Below are 24,132 nucleotides of genomic sequence, written 5' to 3'. Positions count from 1 at the left end.
GCATGAATACCCAGCCAGAGGCTTCTGGAGTTAAAACTGACAGATGCTCAATAGATGGGGTCAACAGAAACCTCTTGTTTTTAGAGGAAATACCAACAACTTTGAACTGTCATTAGACAGAGTTAGAACCAGGAAAATTTCCAGTGCTATTGAAATAGATGCAAATATGTATGAAAGTTCACTGAGAAAGATCTATGGACATCTTTAATGTCTGTGACCTAGAGAAAAAAAAGTTTCACATTTAGAATTCCGGGTTTCCCTTGAATTTGGAAGGGCTTTGCAACATTGCCATGTAACATTTCGCCCCGAGAGAAACGGTTCTTACTGGGAGTGTTCATGTCTTTGTCACATAAATGCCAAGGTAAAAAACCCTAAAAGCTCGGTAACACCAGAGGCCTGCCCCAATCTTACCCTATTTACCGGGCAGTTCTTGGCGTAGTGGCCAGGTTTTCCACAGCAAAAGCAACTGGATGACGGTGGAGGCAGATCCAAGGGTTCCCTCAAGTAACTAGAAGGTTTGGGGAAAAAAAGGAAAAGGTATGCATGTGTCTCTCTTCTTAAAAGAAACATCTCCATACTTTTTCCATGACCTTTGAAGATCACATTTGATACTTACTTGGATGGATCGTATTCATGGCAGGACTGTATCATCATCGCCTTTATCTTATCCTCTTCGGAAGCATTGGCTTCAGCCAGGTTGGCAGTCTGTTTAACAGGTAATGGTTATTTGACACACACATTAGGCTACAAATAGGCTCTCTTTGTACCTTACATAAAGACTTGTGAAGCCAACCCAAGTTTTGTCCAAGCGGACTGAAGCTATGTGTAGAAAAAAGCCCACCAGCCAGCATTTTGAAGCTGGTCTTTAAGCTCCAGACTAGTTGAAGAAGCTAGCCATAGTACATTTAACTGAGAAAGATGTGTGCAAGTAGCATTATTTACATTCTGCAGCATCAAAAGGACACACAACCTCAGAGTCGTGGCAGTTGGTTTTGCTTGCTGAAATTCAGCCTCAGACCCAGAAGCATTAAAAGGAATCAAGCTTTCTGTAAGCCCTCAGCAAGAGAAAAGATTCTTTTCAGCAGACATCTGACCACCATGTGCTGTAGGCAGTCCAAACCGCACGGTTCCGCCCCCTCCCCCGCCGGCACTCGCTTCTTCATAGGAAGTGACTGAACTACAATTTTTTTCCAGTTGGCACTGTCCTTTTAACACGCAAATTGTAATATAAACCTTACGCAGAACTAGATCTTCGAACTATGGAAGCCAGATGTGGTTTTTTTTACACAGTACTTCTTCAAATGTTTCTATTACACACTAGTCCAGATACAAGCAGGGTCGAAGGGGGTGACTGTAAATTATTTGGAACTTCAAGCACCTATCCTACAGACCAGCTGCTCATGTTTTTCTTTTTACATGCATTCACTCACAAAAGCAACCAACTAGTTTCCACATGTTATTCCATCTAGCTGTTCCATAGACGCAGGAACATAATCCAGATCGCCATCTATGAAATCATTTCCAGTAACATTTGCAGAGAACTTTTATAGACACTTGGCTGATTTGTTTGAACCCAAATGGTTTACAAAACACATCCAAAACCCACAACACATTTCTAGGAACAGACCACCATTCAAATATGGCATTCAATACATAGTCATAACAAAGCAGAAAAGTTCTTACTACACATTGCCTCCTGTGCCAGCCTGCACTAAAGAGGTTAGGGTAACAGTTCGGAGCTGCTTTGTTACCTCTCTCCGTATTTCTGAAATCTTTGAATTTCTCAAAAGCTTGGACAGTTTTCCACATTTTAGAGTAAATTTCACATGACTTTACAGAACCAAGGGACAGCCCTGAGGGAGACCAATGTCTTTTGGTGGCTGCTTCCCAAACTAATTCTGCACACACCACCACCACCACCACCACCCTGCCGCAAAATGTTAATTAACACAATTAAATTTAATTAAAAAATAAATTAAATAAATGCAGTGAGCGAGGGAAGATGTTCCCAGTGGGAAGGATTTCTTGCTCCTGGAAATGAGCTCTGGCCTTCATTTTCAGAGGAAAGAACTAGCTCCTCTGCGTTAGGCCCTGCCTTCTCTAGTCTTTGTAACTTTAAAGACTATGTTTTTAATCACTTCTGTGGCTAGCACTACGCCTCTTCACCAAGTGCAATCACTAGTGTTTCCCCAGACAGTGTTACACGTTGCTGAGCACAAAATACAAGCAGTTCCATTACAAAACATGCTTTCAGGCGGTCACATCTGCTGGTGTGCCTCGCATAAACACTGACACAGTCCTATCAACAATTAGGTGCACTTGCACACTTTTCACAGTCTGCACGTAAACAAATTAGGTTGCGTCGTCCTCTGTCTGTATGCCACAATTCAAGCAGTCCCGCACCATTCAAAGAATGGATCTGTAACTGTAATGAGTAGAAATTCAAAAACAGCCATGCAATTGTCCGTGTTCCAGAAACACGTCTGTTCTGGCTGTTGCAAAGGCCACAGAAATGTCCATAACTTAGAGCAAATTACATCCTTCTGTAAAAATTGTGTTAGGTTCCAAAGAACAATTAACGGGACGTATGAAAAATGGTAAACAGCTTCTGAAGTGCTGCTTCTTTGTGTCTTGCAGATGAGTAACACTGCAGCATTACGCTGAGGCCAATAAGGTGCTCCCCTTCCATCTTCCCAAGCTGGGAACTACTCTCTACAGGATAGTATCAAAGTATACGCACCTTTTAAAGTTAGGAGAAACACTCTGAATTATTAACAATTAATGTTTTGCTCATATTACGGCAGATACCCAGCTAGAGAGCACAGTGTAAGGTTTAAAAACACTATTTCGCAAGAAAGTACATCTAAGCATACCTTAATAAGCTGGGCCAGAGAAAGAGGTGCGGAAGGGTCGCCAATCTATTCAGAAAAATTAAACACATATTCAAGTTCTACAACCAAAACATAGCAATAGTTCACCCCTACTGCTGTATGAAAACCTGCGCTATATCCTCTGAGTGTCACCGGAAGAGCCACCTCCAAGCCAGTGGAATTTATACTTGTTCAAAACAAAGTCCAAACCTTAAACAGCTTAAGTTGTTTAGGTTAAGTTAAGGTTAAACAGCCTACGTTGTTAATGAGAAGAAACTAAAGTAACCAACCCTCTTGAGATCAACCTATTGCTCAGAATACCTCAGAGGGGGACCCTTGTCAAATGCTCACAACTGCTTAAAAGACGGAGGGTTAAGGAAGCTGTCCATTTGCAGCTCAAAAGGATCTAAAAAAATTATTTCCGTTTATTTCAGAAGGAAGTGTCACTACAGGAAACATTGTCAGTGCAGTTTATAAATTAATCAGTTAATAGCTCAGCATTTACTAAATGCACACAGGTATGGTTCATGAACGCAGTATAGTTTTTGCGCTGTCTTTCATTTACTTTCATTAGACCCCAAGTTCACGAATTTCTAGATTAAGTTATCCTAAGAGCTTACAAAGTGATCAGATCCAGTGACCTAGAGCTCGTGTAATGCCTCACTCCATGCTAGTGAAGAACAAGCAGTTATACTTACAGATGAAAACCAAACACCACCGCAAAGTAATGTTTGTACTATGAGGGCTATTTTGAAATGCATCGTTGCACGCAGCATTCCCCCCAAGGGCCAAATGGAGATCTAGGCCATTACTAGTCAAGTATCTCCTCGAGTTACTTATTCATGTTTTAGCAGCAGAACAACAGTGTTTCCTGACCGGAAGAAAAATGCTGCCCCTTCTCCAAATGTAAATTCAAAGTGGTGGTGTACTGAAGAGTGGCACCAAGTTCAGCGGTGCAAACCTTGAACCTGCAAGCTCTACAAATGAGCATACATTATTGGTACAACACACAGTCATACAAGAAATAGTCTAGCCTATTCAGTACGAAATGCAATGCGTTACCAGGCACAAATACCATTATTCACATTAGAACCGCGCAAATGTTGGCATTGCTCAGTTTTCACTATGCTGAATCAAATGCATTGGATTTACAGCATACACTATGTTTCGCTGGAAAATATGTTTGAGATATATATATTATAAATATCATAGATAAAACATGTATATTTTATATATTTTTATATATATTAAAAAATTAGTACAAGGCTACATTTCTTAGACTTAGGTGCAGCATGTAGAAAAAAGTTTCAGCTTGTGTTTTTACATACCTCTTTTGATGTTCTACTCGCTGGCTCAGTTTGACTTCTAGAAGAAGAAAGAAAGATGATCAGAACTTAAAATAAAGCACTTGTAACCAACATAAAGCAGTGAAAACAGTTTATAAAACCTGAAAATCAAAACATTGTGTACTGGTAGTCTTATGAATATGGAAATTTATTTCGATACATAAATGTGCTCTCCCGGTACATTCAGTGCAACTGAAATAAAACCCCAAATCCCATTCCTTCTTTGTCCCCAATGACTCTAAGATACAGAATACAGCAGTGCAAGAAGAAGTCCTCAGATATTTTCTTTCTGCTCTCTAAGTACCAAAACTGTGAAGACTGTGCTACATTTTTCTGTTCTTAAATAGTCAGCCATCCAAATACGAAGGCACCTTCAGGCAATCTGTATAGCCCCACTATCACAAACAGGTACCCGATAGAGCACTTTGGTTTCTACACTCCCCTGACAAAACAAGAACAGTTGTCTGTAGAAAAGTGCTTCTTTGTGGAAGCCCAAGCACTGTGTTCAGGTACCTACCATACTTAGCCTAAAGTGACTACCAATAGCAGTAGAAACATCACCTGAAAGCAGTTCCTAGGATTTTCTGTGGTCGAGGAGGCCTGTGTTAAAAAAATAAGAAAAAAAGTCTTGATTACCAGAACTTGCTTTAAGATCATCTGGAACATGCTACAGTATTTTAGGAAACACTTATGACACACAAGCCCTTGCCGAGATTCCACATACTCATTGGTCCGTACCTGCATGCTACTCATGAATCACACATGCAACCGTCCATCAGTTAACAAACAATTCGTACATCATCCAAAGCGTCCCACGAGCAGAGGCAACCCAAAGGCTGCTGTGCAAGTCCTGCACAAATAGAAAGGCTCATACTTCCTGCCACTGCTACACCACCACCAGGCTCGCAAGTACAGCCACGTACCTCCCGAACATGAGGAAGCGCGAGGAAAAGCTTTAGATTCCCACACCATGGTTTCTCCATCCACTTGCCTTGAGGAAGATACTACAAGGTGACTAACGCATTTCTGAAGGCCTCTCCACCATGACAGCATGCATTCACCATTCCCAAACACTAACGACTCTACCAGTTGTTTCCACAATGGTTCCAGCTGAAGGAATAGAAAGCTGACCTGCCCGATCCATTTGCAACTTTAGCAGAGCAGCGGCATTCATCCCTTATCCCCACGTGCAGGTATTTCTTGGATCTTTGATGCTAGTGGCACCTAGCCTCTCGTTTTAGGGCAGCATTCCAACACTAGGAGAGGGTGCCATCCAACCACAAATGGAGGCTCTATTGACAAGACAGCACTAAGCATCCCGATCTAAATTAACCCCCCAAACAAGGCCATGCTTAGCAGCACAGCGCTGTGGCATCCAGGAACTCTTGGTAGTGCCTGAAAGCACTAATATGCCCAAAGCTTACAGGAGAGCCACATAAGTTCAGGGGGGTTTGCTTGCAGATGCTTCATGGGTACTAGGATGCTGCTGTACTGTTTGTTTGAGACACGCTGAAACTCGCCGGTATACTTTATTTATTGAGAACTAACATTAGAAAGACACGGCAAAACCACAAGTCAGTAATATCTACTAATGGTGGAGGAGAGGTCTGTCTTGAAGAAGGCTGGAAAACATGACCATTCAAACCGTGCTGATGCAGCTGATACAGAACTGGACTGTACGAATACATCGATGACAGCAACAATGCTGTAGTCAGGCTTACATTTGAGTATCTGCAATTGTAATCAGATCTCTGTCCTCCATAAATCTGAGGAATACAGCAGTAATACCTGGAGCACAGAGAGCAGCTTAGGGGGAAATCAAACTTAGAAAGGTAACTACTAACATTTGGGAATGTGCTCAACTGCTTTCTGAGCTTCAGGTTTGGAGAAGATCAACTGTTCCTTCACCGTCCTGGCACAAAAGGCAATGCGCTTTAGGACGTTGCTCTTTTTCTCTTGCCCGACACAGGCATTGTCTTTAGGAAACTAATAGGAACCACTGAAGAATGAAACTTCTTGTTTGCACAGTTTGCCAGCTGGCCACTCTCAGTCTTTCCTCTGGAGACAGCATGCAGCCCCGCCACCCCCACCCCTTTGGGGTGTAAGAATACCCTGCCCCCCCGCCCCCAAACAAAGGAAGCAGTCAAACACGGAGACTCGGACTGCTGGCAGATGGGAACAAATCACCGGTTCACACTGCAACGTGTCTCTCCGTTTACTCTAAAAGCACTACAAGCAAAAGCATAAAATAAGGAATCTCTCTGCTTAGAGGAAACAGGATGGAGAACTTGACTCTCAGAAAAACCAACCCCAAGAACAAACTCAATTCAAACATCAGAACAGCTACCACTGTTGGACTTTGAATGTCACGTCCCAGCGGGCTGAAAAATCTAAGTCTGCTTTGGGACAGATACATTCAAATCTGCCCTGTCACAACACAATTTAACAGCAGCTTTAACAAGAAAGAGACAACCGGAATGCCTCCGTAAACTAACAGCCACAAAGAAGGTGAACACACTGAAACCCCTCCCACAGAACACAACGCGTTATGGCTACTTACCCAAGGTCTGTCTTGCCGGTAGCTTTAACCCCTCTAACAGGGACTCTCCTAACAGTTACCGATGAGTGCCTTGGAATCAGGGCATTGTCATCTGTGTATTCTGGAAACAACATCAATACAGAGAAAGCATCAGTCAGCTCGTAAGAGTGATATTAATATGTCATGACACAGCACTTCAGGGAACCCTTTACAGATAGAAAGGCAACATTTTACACACAGCGTCATGCTTTTATCATCTCCACACACTCACGGTACCTTTCCAGAAATCTGCAGGTCTGATAGTCAAACACAAGCAGCAAAATCTTTTCCATTTGTTTTGAATCGTTTCAATGCCAACAGCAAAATGGTCTCTAAAGTCACTAAAGCAGAGTCTGCTAAAACATGAGGCTCTTTCCTGATCTAACTTTCATTGCTTTTGCTCCTGTTAGCTTACAAAACCCTAGAACATGTCTCTATAATAGCGAGCACGGAAGAGGACACCCCCACCCCGCCTCCCACCTTTTCAAACACATCCCAACCATCCATTTTGCCTTCCCACCATCTTCAAAAAGATTCCACCATCTCTTTTTTTTTTTTCCCCCAGTGATGTGTAAAATCCTGTTTACTTTTAGCTTCTATTAGCATTGCTTCTATTACGAGATTTCCGTGATCACGCGGCCCCGAAAAATCTGAACAAGTTGGCCATCTTCACTCAAGGTTCACTGAAGGGTCTTTCCAAGATCATGCCAACATTTAGTCAGGACTCCTGCACAAAGTTATAAAACCCACTACCATATCTCCACAGGGAAGATCTCCAAGAACCCCCTTTAGGCAGAGCATCCTGGCCTAGTTCTTTCCTTCGTCTTCTGAAGGTGACTTTAAGCACGTAGATGCTGTTCAATAAAAACGGAAATTCACGGTTATGTATAAAACCCCAAAATCTGGCATACATGTGTATGACACTGAATTGTATTCCTTAGCTTTGCTCTGACAACCACTGGGGGATTTTTGCATTTTCACGGGGAAAACACCCTTACAAAAGTTCCAGTAAGCATCTGTGTCACAACCTGCACATCTGCCTCTACCTGCATGTCTGTCTCTACTGCTGTATATGACACGCGATCCCGTAACACCCCCAAGACCCCTAACACCGTGCTGTTAAGTCTCCTCACAGATACTCTCCTGAACATGCTTTACCTATCTGTAGGTAAACAGCGTGTTTAGGTCCAACCACTTGAAAGGCTGGGGCCAAAGTTACAGTTACCGCAGCAGGCATGTTATTCTGTTTAAGTTTTAATACATCAAAGAGGAAGAGGAAAAAATCCTGTGAGCACACATTGTCAAGAAAAGACTGTTGTGGGAATGTCACAGAACCACAGGAAAAAAGAAAAAAAACCCAACCGATAAAATTTGAATGTTTAAGGAATGGAGACGGTTTCCAAGTCTTTGTATTTCTGACAAGTCATATCCCAAAGTCTTTAATCACATGCAAGCTTTGCCAGACGGTAGATTACCAAACTGAAACAGCACACTCAGTAATACAAAACCATTACCGTCTCTGAGAATCAAGCACCATTTCTCAGATTCAAAAGAACTGAGGGTTTCTCTAAGAACATTTCTAGGTATATTCACCATAACTGATCTGCCATAAAACTTCAGTACTGCCCTGACACCGTTTGACAGAAATGAAGAAATGATGCTCAATAGCATCTGAATGAAAATGTCTTTGGTGTAGCAAAGAAGCTGTATTAGCAATAATGCCAAGTATACTTTAGACAGAACACTCGTCTACAAGATGGCTTGCCAGGGTCTGCATAGATTCTCACTCACAGATACACTCTTGATCCAAAACGTTGCTACTGAGCACTTTCTGCAGCAGCCAAGCACCACTTTTCCAATGCGGTGGAGTGAAAGTAGCTGAAGACAAATTTCAGTCACCAAACCCACTTTTTTTTTCCCTTTAAATTAGCCACCCACTCCTTTTCTATCACGTTCAGCCTTCTCTGCCGGCTTTCAAAGAAATCTGGCAGGTCTGTGATGACAAGGCATTGTCCCACATTCCCTTATCGTTTTAGCTAGAAGGGTTCCCAGAAACCAAACCTCTTCCACGCGCGGTGTCGCACACGGGCCCCGTACGCTGCTGTGCCTGGCTGCGCACACAGCCCTGACGGCAGCTGCCAGGGCACAACCACAGAAGAGCAGCTCTGAGGCCCCAGCACAAGTCACCACTGCCGGCCGTGGCCCAACCGCCTCACTGGCCGCCTGCGCCATCGCCAGCCGGCCGGTCCCCGGTCCCCGCGCCCGCCGCCCCCACGCACCTTCCATGGTCTGGGCGTTGGTGACCTGCAGGTCGCAGTGGGTCGCCTTCAGCCTCTCGCGGCCCATGATCTGGCGCCTGAGGTGGCGCAGGGAGATGTGGGGGCCGTGAAAGGTGACCACATCGGAGTTCAGCCTGGAGGAGAACTTGTAGTGGACACACGACATGGCCGGGGCCAGGCGGTGCCCGCTCCGCGATGGCACCTCACGCAGCAGCTGGCCTCGCGGCCCCCACAGCAGGTCAGGGCCCACCGAGGGGCTGGGGCCAGCAGCGCAGGCTGAGCCCGCCGGCTCCTCCTCGCAGCCCCGGTGGGAGGACGATGGGGACAGGCCCTGGCTCGGCCTCCGCTCCCTCCTCGCACCAGCGCTGCCAGGCCAAGCTGCTCGCTATGGCAACCCAGGCGGCTCCGCATTGTGACAGAGGGGCTCAGGGGGCCACTCAGCGCCCCTGGGGGAGGGGCCTTCATCAGCCCCGCCTGGGCCGCCGGTGTCCCTGCTGTCCCCCAGCCTGTCACCGCCCCGTGCCCTGTCACCCCCCAGGGCTGCGGTGTCCCTGCTGTCACCCCCTGGGGCCTTCACCACCCAGTGTCACCTGTCAGCCCCTGCGCCTGTGGTGGCTCTCCCAACAGCCCTGGGCACATCACCGCCCCGTGCCCTGTCACCCCCCAGGCTGTCACGGCCTGCTGTCCCCTCCTGTCACCCCCCAGGCTGTCACAGCCTGCTCTCCCCTCCTGTCACCCCCCAGCCTGTCACGGCCTGCTGTCCCCTCCTGTCACCCCCTGGCTGTCACGGCCTGCTGTCCCCTCCTGTCACCTTCCAGGCTGTCATTACCTGCTGTCCCCTCCTGTCACCCCCCAGGCTGTCACGGCCTGCTGTCCCCTCCTGTCACCCCCCAGGCTGTCACGGCCTGCTGTCCCCTCCTGTCACCCCCAGGCTGTCACGGCCTGCTGTCCCCTCCTGTCACCCCCAGGCTTTCCCCAGCCGCTGACCCTTCCCGTCACCCCCAGGCTTTCCCCAACAGTTGTCCCCTCCTGTCACCCACCAGGCTGTCCCCATCAGCTGTCTCTCCTGTCACCCCCCAGGCCTGTTACTACCAGCTGTCCCCTCTTGTCACCCCCGGGCTGTCCCCACCTGCTGTCCCCTCCTGTCCCAAGGCAGCCTGGGGGAGATGCTGGGGCTCTGCCAAGTGGCACTTGGCTGCCCGCACCGCAGGGACAGCGCAGGGAGGGGACATCTCAGGGTGTCGCAGTGTTGTCCTTGTTGTACTCCTCCATGGTATTAATGATGGTTCCTTTTGTAACTGGCTTTTATTCACTCTGTCTGACGGGGCTTCCTCTGGTAGAACCAGTGCCAAGAGGAAAAAAGGGCGCAGTCCAGTCGTAACGGGCGAGGTGCACACTGTCATCTTTTGTAATGCTTCATAAAATAGCTTTTATTTAAATTCTGTATCCGCAGTTTTTTTTCCAAAAATGTTCAGTTAAGGGAAGATGAGAGAAAGGGTGAGTCCACTAGCACGAGCGGGGAGAGCCAGGTGACCTTGACCTTGAGCGGGGATAACCACGTGACCTTGAGCTAGAATGACAGCCCCGACTCTTCTCTCTGCCTCTTCTTGGATATGGTGGTGATCGTGGGTAGGAATGAGAGGGGGCACGACTAGATGATTGAGAGCAGCAGCGAGGGTGGGAAGGGCCTGATCTTGACTTGCAGTAGGTATGCGAACTTCTAGAGCGAGAGGAAGTGGCATAGGGAGACCTGGACCTTAAAAAACAGAACGCAACACAAAGGAAATGAATGAAGTTAATTCAAAACAGTCACTCACACCATTTTTTTTTTTTCCCAGATTTTTTTGGGTTTGGGTTTTTTTCCTCTCCATACGCTTATGTCAAAGCTTCTTTCAGCTGCTGATATACTGCGCTGCAAACCAAAGAGCACGGCGGCATGTAAAGGTTTCTGCTTACGAGCCAGAACGGCTGCTGCTGTGGTAGTGTAAAAACACGCAGGAAGGGTAAGTCTGTTCCCACTCACTTCTATCGCATGGACTGCCCTAGCTATGGATGGATTCCAGGGGTGTCTACTGGTCTCTGCTGGTACATGGACATGCAGATGTCTCACTACCCAGCATCCACCTGCAGCGCAAATCACTCTTGTTGCCGTAAGATGCAAAACAAGTGAGTCTCAATGGCTACAGCGCAGTATCAACTGTCAGGAAAGCAGGGTTTAGCCTGGAGGCAGTAAAGCTCCATTTGAAAATGCCAGCTTAGTCTATTTAACTTCACTACGTATTTGGCAATTTGTACAGGATGCAAAATGCCCCACTTCTAGCCAGTGGTAGCCAAATTCTGCACATACCTCTAGCTCCAACCAAGGCCAGTGACTGCATTTCAAGAAAAATCCTAGCTAAAAGCTTCTAAACTCAGTCTCTAGTAAGCTGACGGAATGCCACTACTCTGGGAAAGATACTGACAGCATTACTACAGAGAGCTCTTCAGATTCCTGCCCAAGGGCTTTTTAAGGACAGAAGACAGCAGCTATCTTTAGATTTTTCTTCACAAGTTATTCCACGTATGTTCATTCCTCCTCCAACTTAAGATTTCCTTACGCAAGTCTGATCTTTTAATTTGTAAGAAAAATTTAAGGATGTCAGCAGAATCTGAGCCAAAGGCACCAGTTTGCAGTCCAGGTTGCAATCCGTCTGTGTGAGATTAGATGACAGAGGCAACAAAGGCAATTCCTCTCACGGATCTCCTCCAAAGTGCTTTGAGGTAACAGTTACAGTCAGAGCACGGAGGCGCAGGAATCCACACCTGTCCAGTTTCTAGCCTCCTCAGGGCTGTCAGGAGGCGAAGGATGTCACTGCAGAGAAGCTCTGGCAAAGAGACACCCGTTCCTTCTCAACTGCTGCCCAGTTATAACTATCAGTCGCCTCCCTAAGGATGGCTCTAAAGTCGCTGAAAAGGAAAAAAAAGAAGGTAAGTTCTTAGCCTGGAATGCAAAGGCACCATCTTGGCTCCCAGGCAGGTGGCACAGATGGCCCAGCAGGGTCATGTCCCCACCTTCCAGGGAAGATAAAAAAAGCGCAGGACGTCTTAGTGGGGTGGGTTTGTTGCATCCTTTCCGTTTGCTGAAAGCCTGAGGAAGGATGTATTCCACGGTAGGACCGGTGGCACATTAGACCTGAGGTTAAAAAAGTGCTGCACATCAGTGACGCTCCCCAAGCTGCTTTCACCACCAAACAGAAAAAGATTTGCTTTCTCCACTGTGGTGGGAATGATACCATAAAGTCTGTCAGGGAGAAAAACCCTCTAAGACTTGCTTGCAAGTTTCAGAAGGCCGGCATTCTTTAAGGCAGTGCTGGGAGCACGGGGGAATGTTTCCTCTGAGCGTGCTCACCCAGTTCCTCGAGGGCACGCACTATGGACAGCAGAGCACTTGCACACTCATAGCGCATTACACATGCATTTTCAGTCAGGCATGGGATGGGTTACAAGTTGCTTGCTTTAATGCAAACGAGCACACACCCTCAGACAGCACTGCTGAGGTTTTTTACTAGCTCCCCGTGCTCCCCAAGCGGGGCCTTGCCCTCTCTCGGGGGGCTATCTGAGTCAGAGGTCATGATCTCCCCCCACAACAATTACCTTTGTCCGAATTCCAACCAGCGTTCTGCGGATCGCAGCACTCTATCGGCTTGTCTCCTCCTGTGGCCACAACGTCCTCACCCAGAGGCGCTTTCTGCATCACTGAAGAGAACGGAGATCTTTTCCCCATCCATTCCTTGATCCCCATCCTTCCCAAGGCTGACTCCCTGGATGAGAGGTCCCTTAATTCGTCACTTCTAACAGCTTTAGAGAGTCAGCTTGGCCTAACCTTTGTGCGCAGGTGTGTTTAACGTAGAGCTACACAGCAAATCAGAGCGTGGTAACTGGGGAGCTCAGACATCTTGTCCCTTTGCCGAGCCAGCAGCCTTCCCTTAACAGAATCCCTGGACACAAACGTATATACAGTGGAATCTATACAGTGGCATCAAAGGTCTCCCCAGACACCACATCTGTCCCTAAAATCCTTCCCCCCAAACAACCCTGAAAGACTTCCCTTGACCCCCTCCTCCACCCTGGCTGTTCCTGAAATCATCCCCCACCTCCACCTCCCCGCCCTGGCCCTAAAACATTTCCCCTGGACCCTGGTGTAGCCCTAAAGTCCCTCCCCCAGACCCTCGGTCTAGCCCTAAAGTCCTTCCCCCAACCCCCCCGTCCTTCCCTAAAGGCCTTCATCAAACCCCCGTCCGTCCCTAAAACCCTTCCCCCAGACTCCCGAATCTGTTCTCTAAATAACACACACACCCTCCACCGCCTACCCCCACCCCCACCCCCCACCCGGTTTATCAATACACACACACCCGCCTCCTCAAACCTCCCCCACCCCCCATACACCCACTCCCACAAACACACATCCTTGCCCCACCCCCGCACACCCCACTCCATCCCTAAACACCTTCATCCATTCCCACCCGTCTGCCCCTAAACCCCTTCCCCCCGCCCCCTCCCCTGCCCCCGTCCCTCTCTCCCTGGCATGGCCCAGCTGCCCAGCACCACCAGACCACTCTGGCCCAAACACCGTAAGGCAATGGCTCCCACCTGCCAATAGCAAGTCGAGGAACATTTTTTTTTCCCTAAATAGAGAGAGTTTTACTTCGTACGTTGCCAACTACTCCAAATTATGTTTTGCTGGCTGACTGGATACACAGCAAAGCTGAACTCCACATCAAATATAATCAAATCTATCAAGTATATCAAATAATGGAATACATCAAATGCAGTTTCTTGTATTACAATAAAAGAAAATAGCATGCAATATAATAAAAGGAACCAGTAGCAGTTACTGTGACCGATATGATAAAAGAGCAATAGGAGCGAAGCATCCATTTGTTATTCCAAAGCGTTAACGTGACTAAGGAATGGAGACATCACTGATTCCCACCCCAACAACACCCAGGCCCACCCTTCGGCTGGGAGCCCCCTTGCAGCCGGTGCCAGGAGTCTCTCGGGAACTGGGAAATTCCCCTGGAGAAGGTACCAGGAAGGAATTCTCTTGCTGCTTCCCACCGTGCATGGCAGCCATGTGAAGCACAGCACAACAGTTCTGCTCCCTGCTTTCTCTGGTGAGAAAATTGACACAGCACATTTACACCCATACAGAACCAAAAACATGGTTTGGGAAAGTGCAGCGCTGCTCTCCTGGAGAGGGTTCCAGGAAGGAATTCTTTTGCTGCTTCTCACCCTGCCCTGGCAGCCATGACAGGCACAGCACAAAAGTGCTGCTCCCTGCCTTCTGTGGTGAGCAAAATTAATCCTTCAGAGTTGCAGTCGTTAAGAGCCCAAAAAAGTCACTTTGGGAAAGTACAGCACTCCTCCCTTAAAGAAGGTACCAGGAAGGAATTCTCTTGCTGTTTCTCACCCTGCCCTGGCAGCCATGTGAGGCACAGCACAAAAGCACAGCAGTATGTAGTAGTAGGTACTGGAGTAAAGGGAGCGTGGGGGAGGAGGCTGGAGCTTGGCACCCTGCTCTGGCACACCTGGGTTTCCTGAGACACGTCAGGAATTGTACCCCAGCCCTGGGTATATTTCCTCATTGCTTTTCTGAGGTGATGGTAGCTGTTGTGTCCTGGCGCAGCTGGTTCCCCTGCCCAGGGTTGGGGCGTTCATGCTCTGAACCCACAGTCGAGGTGCCCGAGCCGTCTGTGCCCTGAGCCTGGAGCAGAGGGGCAGTTGCAGTCTGTCCTTAATTTCTGGGGGGGGTGAAGGGCTCTCTGAGGTCGGGAAGATGGAGCTCCCCGTGCAGCAGCCAGGGGTGGTGGCTGGAGGTGGGCTGTGTTGCGGTTGCTGTTTTGTCCTGCCCCCGCAGGAGAATGTGGCTGCTTTCTTAGTTCTGCTGCTTTCCTCCTAATGCAGGAGGCTGGTCCCTGCAGGCTCCAGGGAAGTGGGGCTCTGGAAGTGCCTAACTCTGGGGCTAGAGGGTAGGGGAAGCTGCTGGACTGGTATGGGGGCATACAGACTGGAAGCCCTCTGGAAATAACTGGTGTGGGCATGATGAGCAGGATTAGTTTCAAGTGAAGTGAAATTATAGTTAGAAAATTGAAACAAATAATCCAGTTACTCTCAAGACCCAGTAATAAAGCACTGATACCCAGATTAGTGTTGTATCATCCCCATTAGATTTCTCTCTTAACTAATAGTTATTTCTAGCTTTCAATCCGAGCTCCAGCTGCAGCATGCCCGTGTGTCCGTAGGACCGTGCTGTTCTCTCATGTTCCTGGCAAGGACAAAAGGAAATGGCAACCCTGTTGTTCCCTGAAACTATGAAGGGCCTGGTACCGTGAACATGCGCAATGCTGTAGCTGTTTCGGGAGTAATGAGCTGAAAGTATTGCCTCGTTTGCAGGATGTGGGTCAAACTTGAGGGGAAGGGAATGGTGGGCTTTGCATAGAATGGTGTCTGGCTGTGTACAGCAAGTCCACATGAAGAAAAATGATGTGGAACAGGAGGAAACAGGAGGGGGTAGGATCTGTGATTTTTTACTTATTGTCAGGATGTACAATAATTTTAGGGTAGAGCTGGGTTTGAGGCCACTGGTCTTTCAAGTCCCAGAAAAAAAAAGAGGTGGGGACATCCATCTGTTCCTTGGCCCAGTTAGCCAGAAAGGGAGGGGAAATGATTTCTCGTCCAAAGTAGTGCTTAGTAAATGCTGTACATACTTACCTTTGACTTTTGTCGGTGCTTGAGACCCACTTTCTGGGGGTGTTTTCTTTCCCTTTCTTGCACACCCACTTTTTGAGAGACAGGTGGGGAGGCTGTCAGCAGGCTGGTGATAGAAGAAGGATGGCCCATGGACCTGTTAAGCCATGCTGCCTGCAGGATAAGGGTGCTTGAGAGGAACTGCCATTAGGATAGCCTGAAGTGGCCAAGCTTTCACATATGCTGTATTTATATTTGAGCTAATTGCTCGTGCGACTTTAATGGTTTCATGCTTTTATTTCTGCTGCTACAGCTTTTAATGCCTGTAGGGAGCCTAGAGTTTGGGTGTTAGTAAGTGAAAAATAAGGCCCTCATTCTCCATGGAGAAAGGCTCTTGGGCATGGTAATTTCATGCCTGGAAGGAGTCATATTTGCTGGATAAGTTTTGTAACCTAACCAAATTAGCTTTGAGAAACCATAGTTGTTAATCAGAGTATTGAACTCTATGGTCCCTTAGTCAAAAACATCACCAACCTCCTTGCACAAAGGATGGGTGTTTGGTTTGCAAAGTAGGAGAGCAGTCTGATTTTGATGCTTGGGGCAGCAGCGATCCCTGGGTTTAAGGTTGTTCATAATACTCTGAGCACTTAGTAGGGTCAGGCACAAAGTCACATCGGGTCAGCTGTTTTTGCAAAATGAAGCAGTGAAGTGACATTTATCCTTTGTTCCCACCAAAAAACTTTTAAAGAGTAATAAAGGACAGTTTGGGTGTTTGGATAATTTGGATAATAATTCCAGCAAATAGTTCCAAAATACATGGAAGAGGGGGAGAAGATGAGAAGTGCCAGCAGTCTTTGATGCGTGTTTGTGGCTTGTGGGACTGCGCCCACAGCAAAAGGCTGTTTTGGAGTGTTTGTTCTGGGCTTTTACTTCTATCAGTCTTAACTCTGCCACTGAAATATGGTCTAATTATGAAACAGGGTGGGGATGCCGGCTGCTCTCCAGTTATGAAGGATGCCACAGCCCGGAGACACAGCTGTCTCCTTTGGGTCTGCCATGGAAGGGGATGCTGGATTTTCCAAGTCCCGTTGCTGTTCCTTGCAGGTCAACTGAGGCATGGCCACTGGAAAGCCCCGCTGGTTCACGGGGTCCTCCAGGATGGCTGGTGGATTCCCGAGGCAAGTGGTAGTGCCTCGTAAGCCGAAGCTAGCCAGAGGGACAGAGAAGCCTGCAACTGTAAGTACCTGCTGCGGCCAGGTAGGAGCTGTGTAAGGCTGGAAACTGCCCCCACGTCCTTCCTCTACCTGCCCCTCCTGTTGTCTGGCAGCACTGTGAAGCTGGACACCACCTCCCCGTCTCTCTGCTGCCATGCTTCTGTCGGAGGTGGTGACCATGGTGCAGTAGGGGATGGACTGTGTGCTGCTTCAGGGGAAGTCCAGAGTTGTGTCTGGATGTGCCACTGGAGCCAGTTTAAAGGAACGTACCGGGAATTGCACCGGAATAGCTGAAGCATGAGCGTGTGCTTCTCTCCGCCCCCTTTGTGTGGGCAGTAACGTTTTGTCACGTCGGGATGCTTGCCAGCGCTGCTCTGACCATACCTGCCCTCCAGGCAGCTGCGCATGTGGTGGGCTGCTCAAGCTCTGCCTGAAGGTTTCAAGAGGTATGGCTGGTCCCAGATGGAACAGGTTCCAAAACAGTTGTTCTGTCCCGTATCCCGTGTGGAGCACAGATCCAGCGCTGCAGACAGCAGCGGAGTCAGGGCAGTTCCTCCTCCCCATCCTCAGACGTCCCTTTTGCTGACCAGAGCTCATTTGGCTGAAGATGACCTGGTGCTGAAGCTCTGTCGAGGAGATACCTTTGCATACTTCTGTGGAGGCGTCTCGGAGGCCCAAACAGAGAAAACAAGTGCTAATTCAAAAGAGATAACTAAAACTTGGAGCCATTCCTCTCCACCTCAGTCTTGGCACAGCACTGCTTTTCTGCTTTCCTGACTCACCCAGCAGTGACATCTCCACATGTGTGGTGGTTGTGAGCGTTGTGCAGGGATGGAGTTAAGGGATTTCTGGTAACTCCTCCCAACCTTTTTCAAAGGTCACTGGCTCACTCCAGCCAAACTGGAAAGGAAACAAATGCCCGAAGAGCAAAATCCCCCAACATGTCACATCAAATCACGAAGGAGAAGCTAATGGGACAAAGCTACTTGTTTGGAGCATGTGTATTGCACTCTCTATCATTAATTTATTAATGGTAAATATTTCAACAGGTAATTATGGGACTTCCAGGACTATCCTAGCGGCTATGATCACAAATTATTCATTGGTGGCTCTTGAAGAAGAAAAGCCTTTCTGAATAAAGGCACTTCTGTAGCTCTTGCTGGTGTTTTGCATTTCAGCTGACTCCCTCTGCACTCCTGAAGGAGATGTCTCTTACCACCAAGCAGAGGCTGGCCAGCACTCGGGAGATGCGGCGACCCCAGATTATCCAGATTCTAGACATGAGCGAAGCCTCCCATCATAAGGTAGCCTTTTCTTGCCCTTTTCCTTGCTGCTTGCTGTGACATTTGAAGAGAGCGCGTGCTTGTGACAGGCTTGCCTCCAGCTTATCTAAATGCCTTGGTGACTAAGTCCTGTTGTTGTTTCAGACTGCTGCCGGTGTGGAGTTCCTTCTGCTGGGGGAAAGGTAAAACATTTTTCCCCAGTGAGATGTTGAAGTCCTGACCCGCGCTAAGCCCATATAAACAACCTCTGTTGAAGTTGGTGGCTTTTGCTGGAGATGAGCTACTGTGGCTAAAGCATGATACTGGGGGAAGGCTGGGGCGGGCCACAAGGACGCAAGCTTGCCGTTTCCCACCTTCCTGCTGAAATAGCCAGCCCTTGGTTTGGTGTAGTCTCTGTCAAACGCTTGGGGTCATAGGATGCCCTCAGTGGTGGCAGCGTTGGCCTTTGAGGGCTGAGGGCCTACGGTGACTACTCAAGGTGTAGCTAAAGCAATTGCATGAATGCTTTGGGTTGGAACATCGAGTGGGACCCGTACAGGGTGTTAGATTTTTCAGGCTGCCAGGTACACAGGGGAGTGGCCCTGGGCAGAGGGGAGTGGGTGTGCTTTATCTGGATCAATGTTTATTTACACGTGTGTTTAAAGCTGCTTTTCTTACAGATCTGCTTAGTATAACACACGTTCCAAAGGGGTAGATGGCTGAGGTAGGCTGTTGAGTGGAAAACTGCCAGCAAGAGACCTGTAGCAAATTGGTTAAGGATTGCCCTAGACAGCATGTGAGGTTGGGAACGCCTCGGATGAGCACACACAGAACCGGCCGTGTGCTGTGGCTGCTGGCTTCAGCACGACCCTGACTCCTGTGGAGAAGCAGGAGACGTGCCTGTGTCTTGTGAGTGTGAAGAGTTCAGCTGGAAGGGGGGAGGCAGAGCAGGGAGGAGTTTTCTGAAAGTAACGCCTCGGCGCTGTAAGCATTTGCTGTTTCGGTATGTTTTCAGACCTGCTTCTGTAGTGGTATTAAAGAAAATGGCAATAATAGAATATAATGACGCATCCATTTAAAGCTCCTGGGAAAAGGAGATGCCAAGTCCAGCCTTGCTCAAATTGCCCAGTGATGCTGGGAAAGTACCTGGAACTTACCACCTCATCTGTCGCTTTCTTAACGGCGGTGTTCCTTTCTGGCCTGTCTTCTCTTCTTCCTGGTTTCTGGGCTGTGTGTCAAAAAAGAGATTTGAGGATGTGTTGGGCTCGGTCTCTGTGTCTCAAAGTAAAGATGATCCCCAAACTGTTTCCCATGGGGTCTCCTGTAATTCTTGGCTTTCCCTTGCTCGACGAGTGCTTACAGCTCTTGCAGTGAGTGCTCTGGAGCTGTGTGACCGTGTTAGCCCAGGGCTCTGCCGGAGGTAAGCGCTGCCTTGCCTGTTGGAGAAGGAGACCTGGAGAAACACCTGCCAAAAGAGCTGCTCACTTGAGCCTGCTTGGCGTGGCCCAGAAACTTTTGATCTGCTCAGAACACAGGTGGGTGAGCTTCTGTTCCCCGAGCGTGAGCTGGGCAGGCGTACTCACCAAGGGACTGTCCTTCACTGGAGGCCAATGTTGTATTCTCTCACCGATGAGTCTTTCTCCCCGCGGCTGAAACTCTCTGCTCTCTTTTGCATCTCCAGTTCTCGGCAGTTGCCCCGGAACAGAGCTTGTTCCAGCCTTTCCCATCAGAGGTGGTATTTCAGAGCTACGTCCCCGATGAGGTCTATGAAGTGCCACTGATTCTGAGGAACGTGGACAAGGTAAGTGCTGGGATGTGGAAGTTTAACCCTGTGCTGGAACTGGAGAGCAGTGTCATCCGTGCGGTGCACAGCACAGCCAGTCGCCTGCTGCAGCACAGCGCATCCAGAATAAAACGTCTCACTGCCTTTATTTTGCGAGACAGTGGAAATCTTCCCATGCTGAGGTTTCTCGCCCTGGTTTTGGCTGTGTGTTGGTAGTTCCTCGCTGAAAGGAGCTTTTCTAGTCAGCACCTTTCCCCGTGGAAGCCCTGCACGGGTGGGAATGTTGAGGGCTGTACAGTTCTTCCCTGCCCTCGTGCTTTCCCTCGAGTGTGCACCGCGTCCTGGTGGCTCTGTGGTTAATCTCAGTTTCCACAGGGCACCTCTGCCTCTGGGTGAGCTGCACAGAGAGCTGAACGGGCTGTCAGAGCTCGGGGTGGGGTCTTCTCCACTTTATGCTGGAGTGAGTTATAATTAGTGGTAACAGCGCTTCAGGAAAGGTGTTTTGAAACAGCAGTGGAAGCAGGCTGATTTAGCAGCAGCAGCGGGAGGCCTTTAGGTGCCCCTTCAGGCTCCTGCTAAGCTTAGTTGGGTTCTGCTCAGGTTTTCCTGAGACAACGTGATGCTCTGCTTGCCCTTTGGAGAGCCACAGCATGTTCGGGGTAAAGTGCCCTCAAAGGTCTCCACCTTTACTTGAAAAAAACCGATCATGTTGAGACTTGCCAAGAAAGTTGAGAATGGAAAAGTTGAAAAATGTCAGCAGTTTTGTTCCACTGTCAAGAGGGAAGTTGGGACCTTTTGAACTTCAGCTGGGGAAACGTTTGCTGGAATGAGGCATGTGCCAAGAGCAAGCTGGTGGGAAAAGGCAGGAGGGAGGAAAGGAGCTGAGCTCGGTGTTCTCTCCCTGCGCACTTTCATACACGCAAGGGTTTCTCTTGATACGTAGCAGTAAGTGCACGGGCAGTAGAGACAGGTCAGAAAGAGGGGTGTAATTAAGGATACTCTTCTGTAATGAAGAGGAAGAGGTATGCGTGAGGGCAGGGTGGGATGGGAAGATGGAAGTGTGCACAAGAGATGGTGAATTCGCCTCCTTTCCAAATTTCCCTGTTGGGGAGGGCAAACAGGTGGACAACAAAAAAAAGCTGTCGAGGCATATTGCAGGTGGAAGAACAGCAAGTCCAAGTATCTCCTGAGATAACAGGTTGTGACAGGGATATGGGTGAAAATGGAAGACCCTTTGGCAAGGAAGGATGCAGGTGTGCTCCCTCAGTTATTCCGGGAGAGTACTGCACCATTCCTGGTCTGGCATTTAACTTGGGAACATTGATAAGATGCAGCATGGGCGCCTGCACCCGGGGGATGCCACTGGTGTGATCTGCGCTGAGTTTTGGGCAGTCTTTGCTGTAGGTATCCTCGTCCCTGATTAAAATGTGCCTCAGTTTCTCTCTTCCTACTCTCTGCTTCATTCCCACTGAGTCTTTGGCTTCACCTGCTCCATTACCCATGCAGCACTTCAAAATGTTTATCTTTGCCAAGTACCAGCCAACAGGCAAACAGTTAATTTGCTCTATTCATGCTTCCTCAAGTGGAAAAGATCATCTGCATTAACATTTCTGCCATTCCCAGTAAATGATAATAAACTTGTACTGTGTAAAGCTGCACCTTGGGATTTACGTGCCCTGTGAAGGGGAAGGCAATGTGTGAGCTGTGGTTTTTTTCCCAAAACAATGTAGTTTTGAAGCTAGTAAGAGCTCAGCCATTGGAGAGCATGGGTGTAAAAGTAAGGTAAGCTCCAGGAAAATCTTTGGTATGTTTTAAATACAGAAAGACAGAGAGGATAATCCTGCGAGGGTGTTATACTCTAAATTGGTTGGCTTTTGGCGATGTCCTGGAGAAAAGCAACGTTGTGCTCTGTCTCAAGTTTTTCGTGCCAGTTTCCCACATTCCTCTGAATCATACTGAGTTACACTGCATGGTAGCCTGAAGTTGTCTGCCCCCTAAAAATCCAGCTGACAGCAAAATGTATTCCACATAGAGGCTCTGTAATCATGCAACTACAGAAGTGCTGTACTATATACTTCCTGCTCTTACCTGTGTTGTAAAATTGCTTTTCTGTCTTCAGACTGTTCCTCAGCACCCTCAGATGTTCTGGGTGGCTTTTGCTGAAGGTCTTAGCCACACGTGCTCCCCTTCTAAGGGACATGGTGACCAAAATGCTTGTCTGCACTGTGAAGTTGGCTCCGGGAACCTGCTGCCCCAGGACATTGCTGGGTTCCAAGGGCGTTTGGAGAGTTCAGGACTGCCTGGGCCATGGGTTACCAGGCTCGGGTGGGTGGCGCAGAATGAGCCTCCATTTTTTCCAAGCCTCATGTGGGGTTGTTGTTGATCCGTGAAGCTGCCCACCAGTCCAAATCACCTGCTTCAGACTTTGAGATTTGGCGCTCAGGGGTTGCTCTCTATGTGCTAGGAAAATGCCTGTGTGCTGTCTGTGTGCTGGTGGTGCCCCAGAGGGCAGAACCGTGCAGCAGGGTGCCTGCAGGGACTGCTGGGGGTGGGCAGGGGTCCCCAGGGATCTGGCTTGCCCGCGCTGGCAGCTGCCTGGCTACAGTCACAGGCAGCAGGAGCCTCCGGAGAGCAGAGGTTGGCTTTTAATAATGAAACCACCACCAGCCAGTGCCAGTCGTGTATCTCGGGGCAGAAAATGCCTTTGAAGCCCCTAGTTGATAGGCACAGCCTGGGGGGTCGCCTGGCTTTCCATCACTTTGCCAAGTTGCTGGCTCTCATCCTCTGCATCAGCCTTTCCTTGTAGCATATTGTGCTTCTCCCTTGCTTCTTTCCAGCTCCCTTTGGATTTTCCCAGCCATCTCTGTTTCTGGGGTTGTGTCTTTGTCTTCCTGTGTCTCCTCCTTTTGCTCTTCATTTGCTGCTTTTATTCCCAGTAAGGCCACAGTATCTGTGGTCCCCTCTTGCTGGTCTGCCTACATGGCTGTAGCACCGCAGCTTGACTGCCCCGCTCAAACCCAGCACGTTAAAGTGAATTTCTTCCTTCCGCCAGGATTAACACGTACTGTTTGGCCTTCAGATAACACAGTCCCCTTCTAGGGGCATGTCTGCCTGGATGTGTACGGGCAGAAGCCAGCAGATTCTCTGGGCTTATTGAATACACGGGTGACTTGATTCAGATATTATACCGACGTGCTGCTGGTGTCTTCCCTGCTTGGCCCTTCCTTCATCGCCCTGCTGCCTCTGGCCTCGAGCTGTTTTGCCCAGGCAGAAGGGATTAATGTTCACTCTTATGTGTTATGTGCATGTACCTCCAGAGCTAAAAGTGCTTTGTGAAGGTGGTATCACCAGGTCTCTTCTCCTCCTGTTTCCACAAGCTGCAAGATCGTACTTTCTTTTCTGCAGGTTCCTTGGCTGGTGAAGGTCATCTTGGAGAGCTCACCTTATTTCAAGCTGATCAGCCACCATGCTGTGTGCTGCAAGGTACTGCCTGGCATGCTTGCGACTTTCCGCATCGTTTTCTCCCCTGATGAGAACAAGGTGAGACTGGAGGTCCCAAGAGATGTGTGCCTTCAGTGGGAGGTGAACCTGCGGGGCTGGGTTCAGAACAGGGCATCTGCTGTGGGTTTTGAGGCACTGTCCTGGTTTCAGTGGCATTGCACTGGATCTACAGCTGGGGGAAACTTCTCCTGTGGTGAAGATGATGCTGTCATAGGCTGGAGGCTCTTCTATGCTTCAGACTGTGATTATCCTTCAGTGCTGGAACATTTAATGCCATGTCTGTTGGCTTCAGGGATAAGAGTGCACTGTGTGGTGGGGTGGCCTCTCATGGTGTTGGTTTCTAGTATCTGACCATTGCTGCATAATTACGGGTTTGCTCTGATAATTATAAATACAAAAGCCTGTTTGCATAAATACAAACCTGTTGTTTGGAGGACCCAAAGCTGAGCCTGATCAGAGTGAGGACCACCACCTTTGAAAACTGGAGTCGCTTCTTGAATGCGTATCGTGTTGGACGCGGTAGTGAGACGGCGGAACGTTCTGTCTGAAGCCGGCACTTTTCTTGCACACCGG

The 24,132-nt window shown here is 48.6% G+C and overlaps 1 protein-coding gene and 1 pseudogene across 1 annotated transcript; one reads left to right on the top strand and one right to left on the bottom strand.

The window, feature by feature from the left end:
- Positions 1–4,177: 4,177 nt before the first annotated feature.
- LOC129735107 (E3 ubiquitin-protein ligase RBBP6-like) lies at positions 4,178–9,239 on the bottom strand. Its single transcript, XM_055700489.1, has 3 exons — positions 9,074–9,239; positions 6,777–6,876; positions 4,178–4,235 (listed from the first exon to the last, which is right to left on the bottom strand). Exons 1-3 carry the CDS (start codon positions 9,237–9,239, stop codon positions 4,178–4,180), a joined length of 324 nt encoding a protein of 107 aa, XP_055556464.1.
- A 7,676-nt stretch (positions 9,240–16,915) lies between these two features.
- The window catches only part of LOC129735101 (hydrocephalus-inducing protein homolog), a 59,822-nt pseudogene continuing 52,605 nt past the window's right edge, over positions 16,916–24,132 (top strand).

Source organism: Falco cherrug, unplaced genomic scaffold, assembly GCF_023634085.1.
Source record: "Falco cherrug isolate bFalChe1 unplaced genomic scaffold, bFalChe1.pri scaffold_35, whole genome shotgun sequence".
Taxonomy (NCBI): Eukaryota; Metazoa; Chordata; class Aves; order Falconiformes; family Falconidae; genus Falco; species Falco cherrug.
The sequence above is the reverse complement of the archived record's forward strand: the minus strand, read 5'-3'. Positions and strand labels throughout refer to the sequence as shown.